The 12,663-nt window shown below is 50.1% G+C and overlaps 1 protein-coding gene across 4 annotated transcripts in view; it reads left to right on the top strand.

The window, feature by feature from the left end:
* The window catches only part of FTO (FTO, alpha-ketoglutarate dependent dioxygenase), a 243,524-nt gene that overhangs the window by 163,237 nt on the left and 67,624 nt on the right, over window positions 1-12,663 (top strand). The window contains exon 10 of one of the 4 annotated variants that reach the window (XM_023744389.1): window positions 3,197-3,245. The exons of the other annotated variants lie outside the window; for them this stretch is intronic. Coding sequence (XP_023600157.1) covers window positions 3,197-3,230 — 34 coding nt within the window. The 3' untranslated portion in view covers window positions 3,231-3,245. Of the gene's footprint in view, window positions 1-3,196; window positions 3,246-12,663 lie in introns of those variants that run through there. 4 annotated transcript variants of the gene reach the window in all.

Below are 12,663 nucleotides of genomic sequence, written 5' to 3'. Positions count from 1 at the left end.
TACATATTGTTTTTGTGATTAATCACTATGCTTTAATTATGTTCAATTTGTCACAATGAAAATACATCCTGCATATCAGATATTTACATGACGATTCATAACAGTAGCAAAATTACATTTATGAAGTAGCAACGAAAATAATTTTATGGTTGGGGGTCACCACAACATGAACTGTATTAAAGGGTCGCGGCATTAGGAAGGTTGAGAACCACTGGCCTAGCCTAGCACTGCTTTAAAGGGACTTCCGGGAAGTCCCCCAAGAGTAACAATATGCGCCCAACCTGCCTCATAGGCTTGTTGTGAGGGTCACGTGAGATGAAGAGTCTACAGGTTGGTGATGGAAAGATAAAGTAAAATAAAAATAAAACTTTAAAAATAAATAAATAAATAAGCCCTAGCCGGTTTGGCTCAGTAACTAGAGCATCCGCTCCAGGACTGAAGGGCCCCGGGTTCGATTCCAGTCAAGAACACATACTTCCGTTGCAGGGTAGGAGACGATTTGACCATTTGATTTGACCATTCTTCATTGAACATGATTAGAAATAATGCCCTCTAGAAATTTTTTAATAAACAGAATGATTATAAGAAGAGCGTACAGGCATTTTGAAAAGTATACAATGCATGTGAGCGTATTATTCGTAGCTTAGTCTGAAAATAGCATGAACAGGAGGTCCCCCGACTGCCCCCCCCCATTTGTGTGTGTACAATGGGGATTGAACTCAGAAATTAATTCTCCTGTTTGGGGAGCCATTGCCTCCCTCATTGCCTGTTAATAGGATTTATAAAGCATCATTTCAGACAGAGCCATTCATCTTACATGCTCACGAGACGCAAACTGCGGGCTGTCTGGAACCAGGTAGTGTTTTAAGAGCTGCCCATTTGTTCCATCCGAGTCCAGCTCCTCAATGCAGTCATTTTTAATGGCGGCTTTTACAGCATCAATAAAAATATTTTCATATAATTCTTCCTTGTAAATATGGTTAAACTGCTAGCTCTCCGCTACTTGGTGACCTGTTAAATAACTGAATGTACTTTCAGATGTGTTGTTCAGTGCCAGGACACGACAAAGCCAGGAGGGGCCGGCGTGACGGGGCTGCTCTTCTGGGCTGGGGCCTTGTGCTGAGCGGCGAAGAGAAAGAAAATTCTAGCAAAATTTCCAGGATCCAACTTTTTAGAGTTTTTACTTTTCTTTTTCCTTGTTTTATTTTTGTTTTGTTGTTGATGTTAATTCTCACCAGAGAATACCTTTCCATTGATTTTTTTTTTTTTAGAGAGAGTGGAAGGGAATGGGGAGAGACAGAGAGAGAGAAACATCGATGTGAGAGAGACACTTTGATTGGTTGCCTCCTGCACATACCCTCACCTGGACCAGGGAACCTGCAACCAAGGTACATGCCCTTGACCGGAATCAAACCTGGGACCCTTCAGTTTGCAGGCCGACGCTCTATCTACTGAGCGAAACCAGCTAGGCTAGGGCAATAGGAATATATATATATTTAAACATAGAGGGTTGTGACGTGAAGGAGACAGGTGACATTTCAAACTTCAGGGACTGAAGGAGCAAGGACTCGGGGAAAAGTTGGTGCAAGCTGGCCTGTTGCAATAGTCACCGTGAGAGGCAGTGAGTCTCCACGCGGTCACCAGCAGAAGGAACACAGGGGGAATGAAGGAATGGCATCGTGAAGGGCGGGCGATGAGAAAGACCGTCGATTCATGGTTGGAGGAGGCTCCTGGGGTCTCTAGCACCACGGGCTGGTCGTTATGTGAATCATCAAAAGGCAACTCACCCTCAGGAAACTCACGCTGACATCAGGGCGGAATCGGGTGGAAGGGAGCAAGTGGCCCTTCCCCGGAGCCCCGGGTGTGGCTCTGTGCACGACCACCGCCTGCTGCAGTGGCTCTGAGCCCGTTGCTTGGTTCACTCCGTTTCCTTCTCTCTAAGATGGAAATAATCTCACTCCTCATCCCGTAACGTTGTTGGAGAAAAGTCAACGCCCGCACAAGGCTTAGCCCAGTGCCTCCCAGCACACACGAGAGAAATACCAGTCGTCGGCCTCTGACCCTGGGTGAATCGGCTCAGTGCCCGTCTTAGAGATGAGCCGGCCAAAGTCTGAGGAGGCCGAGTCCCTTCCAGGGTCCTGCAGCCAGTGAGGGCTGGCAGGGGTGAGTAGGGCCCGGCCTCCTGCCTCTGGGTGCCGTTCTCTGTCTCGCTGAATTCTAGGCACCTCCCCACCCTCCCCTGGGTCCATGTCAGGGTGAGCCTTGTAGAGGCCTTGCGTTGACCTTCCTTCCATCGAGGAGGGACCCAGCAGAAGCAGGCATTGTCACCTCTTCCATGCAGGGCCATTTATTTGTTTTATTTATTTTTAAATATATTTTTATTGATTTCAGAGAGGGAGAGAGAGAGAAACATCAATGATGAGAGAGAATCAAGGATCGGCTGCCTCCTGCACGCCCCCTACTGGGGATGGAGCCCGCAACCCGGGCATGTGCCCTGACCGGGAATCAAACCGTGACCTCCTGGTTCCTAGGTTGACACTCGACCACCGAGCCACGCCGGCCGGAAGGGGGCCCGTCATTGAGTCTTGCATACATTTCTAATGACCGAGTGGAGGTTTCCGTTTTCTCCCTCCACTTTCTTCCTACCGACCGGACGTTGGGTGCACACGGGGAGCCGTAGGCTGCGTGTGTCCCGCGGGGCTCGCACCTCAGTGTCGATTGTCTTTCCCCAGGACGCGCCGGCACAGGAAGGCCACCCAAACACGCCCTCTCTCTGTAACCTGAACCTCCCTGTGTCCTTTCCCCCGCCCTTTCAATGTGCCCAAGTTAAGCTGTTAAGTCCGTAAAACACCATTAAACCCAGATCCAGCCGCTCAGTGAAAACAACACCCGGGACCGGTGAATGGTCCGCACTGTCCATTGTGAGGCCGCGGGTGCCCGGGCGGCTGACCCCGCCAGGGTGTGTGGTGACAGCTCTTTTGCGCTGATGAGGCCAATGGGGATCGGCCCCGGTGGCGGGAGTCGATCGCGTTTCTCGGAGAGAACGAGGTTGATGTCTCCTGTTGCGGAGGGCGCTGTGGGCCCCGCGTCTCGGCCCACATGCTCCTTTCCCCGCCTGCAAAGCATGCGAGTACAAATAGCCTAACACAGTGTTTTTCTTTTTCTTTCTTTCTTTCTTTTTTTTTTTTTTACCTAGAAAGGAGCCTGGGGCTGCATCCGAGTACGTTTAACATATGAAAATTGAGCTGCTTTGAACGTGTATGTTTTTGATAACCGTTGGGAGCGCTTCCTCCAGGCCCACCTGCAGGCTTTCCTCCCGCGTCCCAATCCCTTTGATGGAGTGCCAGGACAGGTACTCCCCCAGCAGCGCCGGTTCGTGACTCACCCTCCGCTCAGAGCTGAGAGGGAACGGCCCGGATTCCAGGGGCAAATCCTCCCGGTCAGCGGCCGTCATTCAAACACTTTAGCACTGACCTTGTTTTGTTCTGGAAATCGGGTTCAGATGGGCTACCGAGTGTTCACACAAGCCCGTGGCTGCCCTGACCGAGGGACAGGATGCGGGGGGAACCCCACTTCTCTCCGCTCCACTCTCACCCCCATCCCTACCCCGCCCCTGCGCTGCCTTCTCCGCCACCAGGGCATCAGGGCACCTCCGAGAGGGACCAGTTTCAAAGCCGCCCGGCCTGATCGTCGTCTTTTAAACGTGGGCATGAGAGCATGCCGACCCTTCTGTTCTCTCTCCTCCGTGAGGCCAGGCCCGAGGCTCCCGTTCGCGCCTCCCGGCCCCCTTTTCGGAGGAAGGAAAGCCACCGTGCTCCTTTTATCTTTACACATGTGCCTGGTGGGGACTCCTGGAAACCAGCTCAAGATGCTTTCATTTAAATCCGGCCAGAGGAGCGGAAGGTGCGGCGGAATCCGAAAGAAAGTGGCATCTGGGCCCCTTTGCCCTCCTGCTCCCGAGTTAGCAGCCTCTGTCTCTCTTTCCTCTCTCTTTCTTTCTCTCTCTTTTTTTTCTTTTCCCCTTTGGCACCCAGCTTGATTTCTGCTGAGGTCTCTGTTTCGAGTCCTTTCAGAGATCATGTTTACGACACGGTGGCTCCTTTCTGCTGGACATCCTGTGTCTGTTCTACTTGGCCCGGCACCGCCTCTGGTGGGGAAGGCCACCTCCCTGTGCCCGGCGCCCTATTTCCAAAAGGAAGCCTCAGAGTCATGCCCACGTCCCGTGGGCGACCGGGCCCTGCACCGCTGATCAGCACGGCCGCTTCCTCCTGGGCGAGCAGGCCTCACCCTCCTCTTGGCCACCCGGCGAAGCGGAGGACTGGGACCCATTATCAGATTATTGGGGACCAGAGTGCCCCGACTCAGGCAAGGCTAAGAGGTTTATTCCACCCCCCGGCTGGTTTCCCAGTTATAAAATGGGGCTACTTCGCTGATCATGGATACCAAACCTTCGCAAAGAACACGGCACAGAGTATCCCCCAAAAATGTATACACACTTTAACAGCTGATAGCATCAGTTTTGAAAGTGAAATGTATTTCAATAAACACTGCCCTTATAATTATTCAAATTGTGTTGCTACAAAAAGAAAGAAAGAAAGAAAAAAAATGTATGAATACATTTTGGGGGGACATCCTATATATTAATGCAGTATGTTATGTGGTTATGAAAAAGGTTCAAGACTGGAATCTAGCCCTAGCCAGTTTGGCTCAGTGGATAGAGTGTCGGCCTGAGGACCGAAGGGTCCCAGGTTTGTTTCCGGTCAAGGGCATGTACCTTGGTTGCGGGCACATCCCCAGTGGGGGGTGTGCAGGAGGCAGCTAATCGATGTTTCTCTCTCATCAATATTTCTAATTCTCTATCCCTCTCCCTTCCTCTCTGTAAAAAATCAATAAAATATATTTAAAATAAATAAATAAATGGGAAAATGTCCTCAGGTGAGGATTAAAAAAAAATAATAATAAAGACTGGAATCTACCCCATAAGGGAAGGCCCAAAGGCATCCAACAGAGGTGTGTAGAAATCTCACGTGGACACATTTTACTGGAAGTTCTATGCAGATCTGCACTAGGACTTGACCCTGCTCAGCTTTGTGAATTTTGACCCATTGACAGTTTAGGTTCATTAACAGCCTTGCTCCCTGGGTCCTTCCCCTGTTGTTCCTTTTCTGTTTCTCTCCCTGGAAGGCCTTTATGGCACTAATCATTTATAATTGTAAAATGCCTCGATTCATGCTTCAAAACAGCGCTCGCTCCTAATGAGCTGCTTAACCACCGAAGGGCCGCGTCTGCACCGCCGCCGATCCTCCCGACAATTCCGCGGAACGAAAGCTAGAACGTTTATGGCGCGTTTTATTCTGTCCCTAAATGCGAAAGAGGATTCTAATTTAAAAATAAGTGGCCCTGCTTTTTAATTCTTGTTTCGCCGCTGGAGCTGCTTTAATGTCCCTTTTATGGTTGGCTGGTCGATGTTTTAAAACAAGTTCTTCGGGGACCCTCTGCCCATTAGTCTCCGGCAATAAAACCCGAACTTTGCTAAAGTAAAGCACGCTGCCGCGGAGCAATTAGGAAGAGAACTTTCAGAGATGACTGCGAATATGAAATACAGTCGCTGAGCTTAGTAATGGGTTTGGGGAGAACCAGCCCACCTCTTTTAAGCTCAACTATTAGTATATGGATTTGGGTTTTTTAAAAAATATTTTTAATTTATTTCTTTGTTTCTCTCAAGGCAGTAGGGGGGTGTTCCAGAGAGGGCTCGTGAGGTACACCAATCCCCCTTCTCTAGCTGCCATTTCTGAATATGAGCCTTTATTTTTACTTTTTTTTTTCATTTTATATGGAAAATGGGGTGATGTCACTGAGGGAAACGTTTTTCCCCAAAGTGGTTTCGGGAACCAGCATCTGGTGATGTGTTATTTAAAAGCGATAATGTAGTAAAGCCGCGCTCTGCGCTCTATAAGTAATTGTCGGATTGATGGGAATCTCCCTAACCTGTTCAGTTTTATGGGAAGGACAAAATGCAGGCATTCATTCCATCATCGTTTCTTGCAGACTCAGAAGCGCCGTTGACAGTTATTGCTCTAACCTCACAGTAACTTCTTTGTTGATTAGCCATGGTTTGTAGCCATGCAGGAAGGCTGCAAGGTAGTCGCTGTTAAATTTGCAAATGGGATTGGCCTCTCTGACCTTTGAAGGGGAGAGTTACTTTTTGCCGCTTTAAAACTTTCACTGATGCTCAGTTGCCAACGAAAGGATAAGGTTCGGGTTTTTAAAAGTCGTCCATGTCTTTCAGCCTCCTCTTCTGTTTCCTCGACCCCCCCGCCATTCCCGCTCCTGCCCCCCTGCCCCCCAACTTTCCCTCAGTGGCAGCCCATTCACAACTTCCAGTCACTCCACACCAGCAAACTCCAGCCCCCGTGGGCCAAATCCAGCTCATTGCCTGTTTTTATCAATAAGGGTTTTTTATTGGCATGTAGCCACGCCCGCTCATTTACATACCATCTCTGCCTGCTCTCCCCATACAGTGGCAGAGTGGAGTCTTACCGCAGAGCCTGGCCGGCCTGCAGAGCATTCCCTGTACCCCACCTCGTCCGTCTCCTGTGCCTTTAGGACCCCAGGCCTCCTAGGAATTCTCTCTGGGATTCCTTCTGTACCTTGCCCTCCACCCTCCCACCCAGTCACACTCTGCCTTTCCCGGTAGTGCAGCTGGTGCCTCATTTAAGAGGCCTTTGTTGATTGACCCTGTGGTGTGTAGCATTGTAGGAGGGCCCCAATGTGGTCGCTATTTAATTTGCAAATGGGATTGGCCTCTCTAACCTTGGCCAGGAAGAGTTACTTTTTAAGGCTCTACCACTCCCATTGCCACTCCATTGCCAGCGGGAGGATAAGGTTCAGGTTTTTAAAAGCCTCACGTGTCTTTCAAAGGGGCTTCCTCTTACCTGCCAGATGTGCAGCGCAGCCCGCACAGCTGTATGGGGTGGGGGTGGGGGTGGGGAAGGGGCGCATGGCATCCTGCCCCTGCCCTGCCAGTCGCCCTCTCTCCCTCCTGGCACTCTCCACAGGTCCTCACGGGTGCACTGGTCACATTAGCCTCAGCTCTTTGTTGAACCCTCGGTCTCCCGCACCAGACAGCGAGCCTCCTGAGGGCAGAGTTCGTCTTCACTGTCTTTGTGACCCAAACCGCCACCAGGGGCACGCGCAGTAACTCTCAGACGAGTGCGCGAACAAATGCTTTCTTGCCTCTGGACATGTCAAGAGATGCCTAACCTGTGAATTTGAACGAAAACTTTATCTTTTCTGTTTTAAAAGTCATTCGTCAGCCCCCATACTACCACTGAGGAAACCTCAGGTTAGAGCCAGTGACCACTAAACCCAGAGTGCATCTGGCCAAGGACCCGGGGCTGGCCAGTGAGGAACTGCGGCCTAGGAACGCCAGGCTTTTGGCAGCCGCGCCAGCGTCACTCCGGCAGGCACTCCGTGTTGTGTTGCCTCTGCTGCAGCCAGTGCCGCCCCCAGCCTGCCTTCTACCCCGGCTCTGAGAGCCCCGGGTTGTGTTCAGCTGCTGGATAGAGGTCCCTTCACTTATTTTCTGTGCAACCTCAGGAGGGAGGCTTTGGGGAGGGGTGGTATAGACCAGTGATGGCGAACCTGTGACACCCGTGTCAGAGGTGACATGCGAACTCATTTGATTTTCCTCTGTTAAATGGCATTTAAATATGTAAAATAAATATCAAAAATATAAGTCTTTGTTTTACTATGGTTGCAAATATCAAAAAATTTCTATATGTGACACGGCACCAGAGTTAAGTTAGGGTTTTTCAAAATGCTGACACGCCGAGCTCAAAAGGTTCGCCGTCACTGGTCTAGACTTTTCAGGAGGCTTGACGGAGAAAGGAAGTATAGTTACAGGGTGGCAACTAGAAGGGGGATGAGTAAAGGGAGGCATTTCCTAAGATGGGGAGTCAAGCGCATGTGTGTAGGGAGGGAGCAGGGGTGCATGATGGGGAGGCAGGCCCGGTGCTGGAGGTCACTGGCATGATGGACTGGCAAGGACTTCGGCCACCCCTCTGTTCAGGATGTCAGTGTCACTGTGATACGGGGTTTCTGAAGGAGGACTCTCCATCAGTCTTCCTATAGGCACCGTATCTACGTACTGAACTTAGGGACGCGTAAGAGACGAAAGCCCCAAACTCTGCGGCCCACAGCCTCCCGGCTTCACTTCTCTTCTCAGAGACCAGACCGTACATGAGCTGACTTCTCCCCGACCCGGGGCAGGTTAGAACAGGAAAGGCTGGTTCTCCCCGTGTCCCGTGTGTGTGTCCCATCAGATGCCAGGGTTTGCTCCGTTCTGCCCCTCAGGGATATTCTAAAAACCAGCACACTTCTCTCTTCCCTCCGGACCCACAGACATTCTTCGTACAGGTGCCTTAGGCTTGGGGAAGCGTAGCCGGAGCCCGTGCCCAGACAGCACACCGTGATCTCTCTTTGCCTGTCGGTGCAGTAGATGCAAAGTCAGAGCAATTGGTGAGTCCCAAAGGGGGTGGCCCGTCGAGGCGGCCAGCGGGAACGCTCCCGTGTGATGACACACGCTCCGTGGTAGCTCCTTGGTCCCGGACGTGGCCGCCACTCGACAGCCTCCCCGGCTGGCGTTCTCCCTGCCTTCTCCTCTCCTCCTCCCGTTTGGTCGCAAACCTATTTAGACGGAGGATTTACCTGTCACCTCCTGTTGACATTTCAAGTTATTGCATTTAAGGAAAACACAGGAGAAAGCAAACAAGCGAGTCTCTTCTAACAGGTCACCAGGCGTAGGAGTCATACTCAAATTTCAAAGAAAAGATGGAGGGTGGGGGAGCGGTTTGGGCTGGCGAGCAGAGAGCGGATATATTTAAAAGGGGAGAATCCTCCTAGCTCTTTGGGCTCAAGTCAGATCCGGGGGTGTGGGTACGCATCTCAGCGACCGGTGGTGCTCCCGGGGACCGCGAGGGGGAGAGAGCGTGGCCCAGCGGAAGTTGTCAGGACTCCTATGGCAGTGGTTCTCAACCTTCCTAATGCCGCGACCCCTAATACAGTTCCTCATGTTGTGGTGACCCCCAATTTCATTGTTACAAATTGAACATAATGAAAGCATAGTGATTCATCACAAAAACAATATGTAATTCTATGTGTGTTTTCCAATGGTCTTAGGCGACCCCTGTGAAAGGGTCGTTCGACCCCCAAAGGGGTCGCCACCCACAGGTTGAGAACTGATGTCGTATGGGCACCCGCAAACGCCGATTTCTCTGATTGCACGTGACCACAACCACAAAGAGACGGTGCTTTCGGCGCTGCTTCTGCAGTGTCTCCGGGGGCCAGGTCCGCGTTGGTCTGTGCATTCCCCAGAGTCAAGCAGAGACCATGTAAATTGCAGAACCAGAACCAGCGACAACCAGCTCTGTGGTTTCATTTGATTTTCCCAAACACACGTCCATAGGCATGTCGCAGGCAACACAATACGATGAAAGCGCAACAACGGTCACCCAGAGAGCGCATGTTCGTTGGTGTCACGTGCGAGGAGTGGCAACGTTGGAACCATGAGGTATACTTTAACCATCGAGCTGTTTCTTGGATTCATCAGAGTTTACAGCAACGTGAAGCAGGAGCCAGGAAGTCTGCGCCCGGAGCTGGGCTCGCCACCCCTCAGCCTTGTGACCTCGAACAAGTCACCCAGTATCTTTGGGCCCCGTGTTCCTCAGCTATAACGTAGAGACGGTCCGATCAGTCTTCCCTTCTGAGTGGGCTATGCCAAGGCCTTTCTGCTCTGGCCTCTGGAATTTCATTGCTGAGTTCTGTGGTCTTGCGTCTTTCTAGCAGTTGAGTCTGTTCCTTTATAATCTGTGACAAAGATGACTGCTGTCTAGACTTCAGATTTCTGAAATGGATTTCAGTGAGTTGAATCACACATCTTTTTTAAGTAGCTTATATTAAGCGAGAGGGAAGGAAGGAGGGAGGTAGGGAGGAAGAGCGAGCATGCGATAGCAATTTAAATAGTTCTAAATAGTGCCTTTCCTACCATTCCATTCCATTCCATGAGCATTTGCCCGGGAGTAAGTGTGAGACGGGTGTCGGGATCTGTGCCTGCATCTTGGAGGGTGAATGTCTTCCTGTTCTGAGTGTGATTCTATACCTTAAAGATATAACTTGTTTTCACACAACATGGCCCCTCAACATACGGCAGTTATTCGGTGCTCACCTGGAGAAACAAACGCATCTATTCCAGCGATGGCGGAAAACCGAGCTGGAAACTGGTCTGTTCAGCTACAAGGAAAAGGTAGATGTTTGTGTTCAACCTAAGGCATGTTTTGAGTGTCATTTTGACTCTTCGGGGTTTTTGCTTTCTCCGATGACTTTAGAATCTGACAGCACCGCCCTCCCCACGGCTCCTCAAGCAGGAGACAGGTCTCGTCTATAAAGCCCATTGGAGCTCGTGCTCTTTCTCTGCTTCCCATGGGCCTGTGGGATGATGAGGGTGGAGTCGGGAGTGGGAACATAGCCCACTGCACTTTATGGCTAAGGCGATTGAGCCAGCTCCCAGGGCGCATGCCTTCCCAGCCTCCCTTGGGCAAGGTGATCACCGGTTGTGCTCAGACCACATGTAAGTCACCAGCTTCTCTCTCAGCCTTCCAACCCCAAGGGCTTGGCCTCAGAGAGGTCTTCCTGTGGGCCAGGCGATGGGTAACACTGTTCCAAACACTTTAGGAAAGAGGCAGCTGTCTACGTGACCACCTGGAAGCAAACAAATGGGAGAAGATGAGGAGAAGACAGGGGTGGGAGTACCATCGTCTCTGTGTCGGGTTATGAAGCTAAATGCATTTTTAAAAAATGTATTTGTATTGATTTCAGAGAGGAAGGGAGAGGGAGAGAGAGAGAGAGAGATAGAAATATCAGTGATGAGAGAGAATCATTGATCGGCTGCCTCCTGCACGCCCCCTCCCCCACCCCTAGGGATCGAGCCCACAATCTGGGCATGTACCCTTGACCACAATTGAACCTGGGACCCTTTAGTCTGCAGGCTGACGCTCTATCCACTGACTCAAACCGGCTAGGGCACTAAATGCATTTTTACCCAATTCTCAGCAAAGGCATATCTTCCACGGCAGCTTCTTCTCATGATATCACATGACCTTTGGGAATTTCAGAATCACTTCAGATCTTCAAGGCTTAGAGTAAACAGTGACTTTTATGATGTTTAAAAGCATGACACTTCAACAATTGATCTTTTCAAAATGTGTGTTCATCCTAAAGACAGATAATAACAGGTCTTGATGAAGACCGGAAAACACGGGAGCCCTCCTACATTGCTGGCGGGGATATAAAATGGTGTCACCATTTGGGGAAATGGGTCTAGAAATTCTTTCAGAGGTTAAATATGGAATTACCAGGCGACCCAGCCATTCTATTCCTGGTTACCCAAGAGAACTGAAAACACATGTCTACACAAAACTGTACACAAATCTCCATATGATTCATGAAAGCACAAAGTGGAAACAACCCAATGTGCATCAAATGGTGAATGGGTCATCCGAGTATGGTGTATCCATACCATGGGATATTGCTTAGCAATGAAAAATGAAGCACTGTTACATGCTCCAATAGGGATGGATTTTGAAAACATGTTAAGTGAAAGAAGCCAGTCACCAAATGCCACACATTATGATTTTATTTATGTGAAATGTCCAGAATAGGCCTTTTTCTGTCTCTCGAAGGACAGAAAGTAGGTTAGGGGTTGTTGGGCTGTGTGTATAATTGTTATATTATGTTATTGGTTACATTGACATATCAATAGCTATTCCAATAGCTTTGTGTATAACCGTTATAGTAGTTATGCCAATTGCCATGTTAACATATCAACAGCTGTAGAGCATAGCCGTGTCCCAAGCACAGTGCTGATGTAACGCGCATAGGAAAGATTCCTTGTATCATCTCATTTAATCCTCGTGAGTGTTCTTTGAGGAAGAGGTCATTACCAGGTTCCAGATGAGAGAACCCGAAGAGAACAGGAACACGCCGTGCGTGCCTACCCACCTCCTTCTCACTCACTCATTCATCCGTGATTCAGGAAGTCTTTATCCAGCAACTACTACATCCTGGCATTAAAGACACAAAGAAGGATGGAGCAGGAGTCCTACCTTCCAAGTATTTAGTTACGTAATTTCAAAGATAAAGGAACTCAAGTGGGGGTGAGGGGGGCTTGGCACTGCCTTAGGACTGTATGGTGGAGGCAGGCGTGGCCTGTGCATGGGAGCCTCGTGTACTAGCGGGAGGAGGCCCCCTGGAGCACATTCTCTTTCCGTGTGTAGGACTCTCAGGAGCTCCGTGTTCATGTGGTTCTCTGCTGACACCGGCCATTGCTGGGAATTCTTCCCAGAGCAGCTCCTAACTATGAGACGAGTTCTATGCTGGGTCGGACCAGGAAGGGTTAAAGATAGCTTCTCTGGGGCGCGCCCCAGGGAAGCAGCCGGACTGATTTCAAAGGGATTTTTTAGGGGAGAACTCCAATTACAGAGAAGTAATTCCCCTTTCGAGCTCACTAAGCTCTCTTCCAGACGAAAGCAGCTTCCAGAGCCACACGCCTTCGCCCCTCCCTTCAACAGATATTTTGAATATGAAAATCCGATGTCAAAACTTAGC

This window comes from Myotis lucifugus, unplaced genomic scaffold, assembly GCF_000147115.1.
Source record: "Myotis lucifugus unplaced genomic scaffold, Myoluc2.0 scaffold_460, whole genome shotgun sequence".
Lineage (NCBI taxonomy): Eukaryota > Metazoa > Chordata > Mammalia > Chiroptera > Vespertilionidae > Myotis > Myotis lucifugus.
Note: the sequence above shows the minus strand (reverse complement) of the source record. Positions and strands in the feature narration are given on the sequence as shown.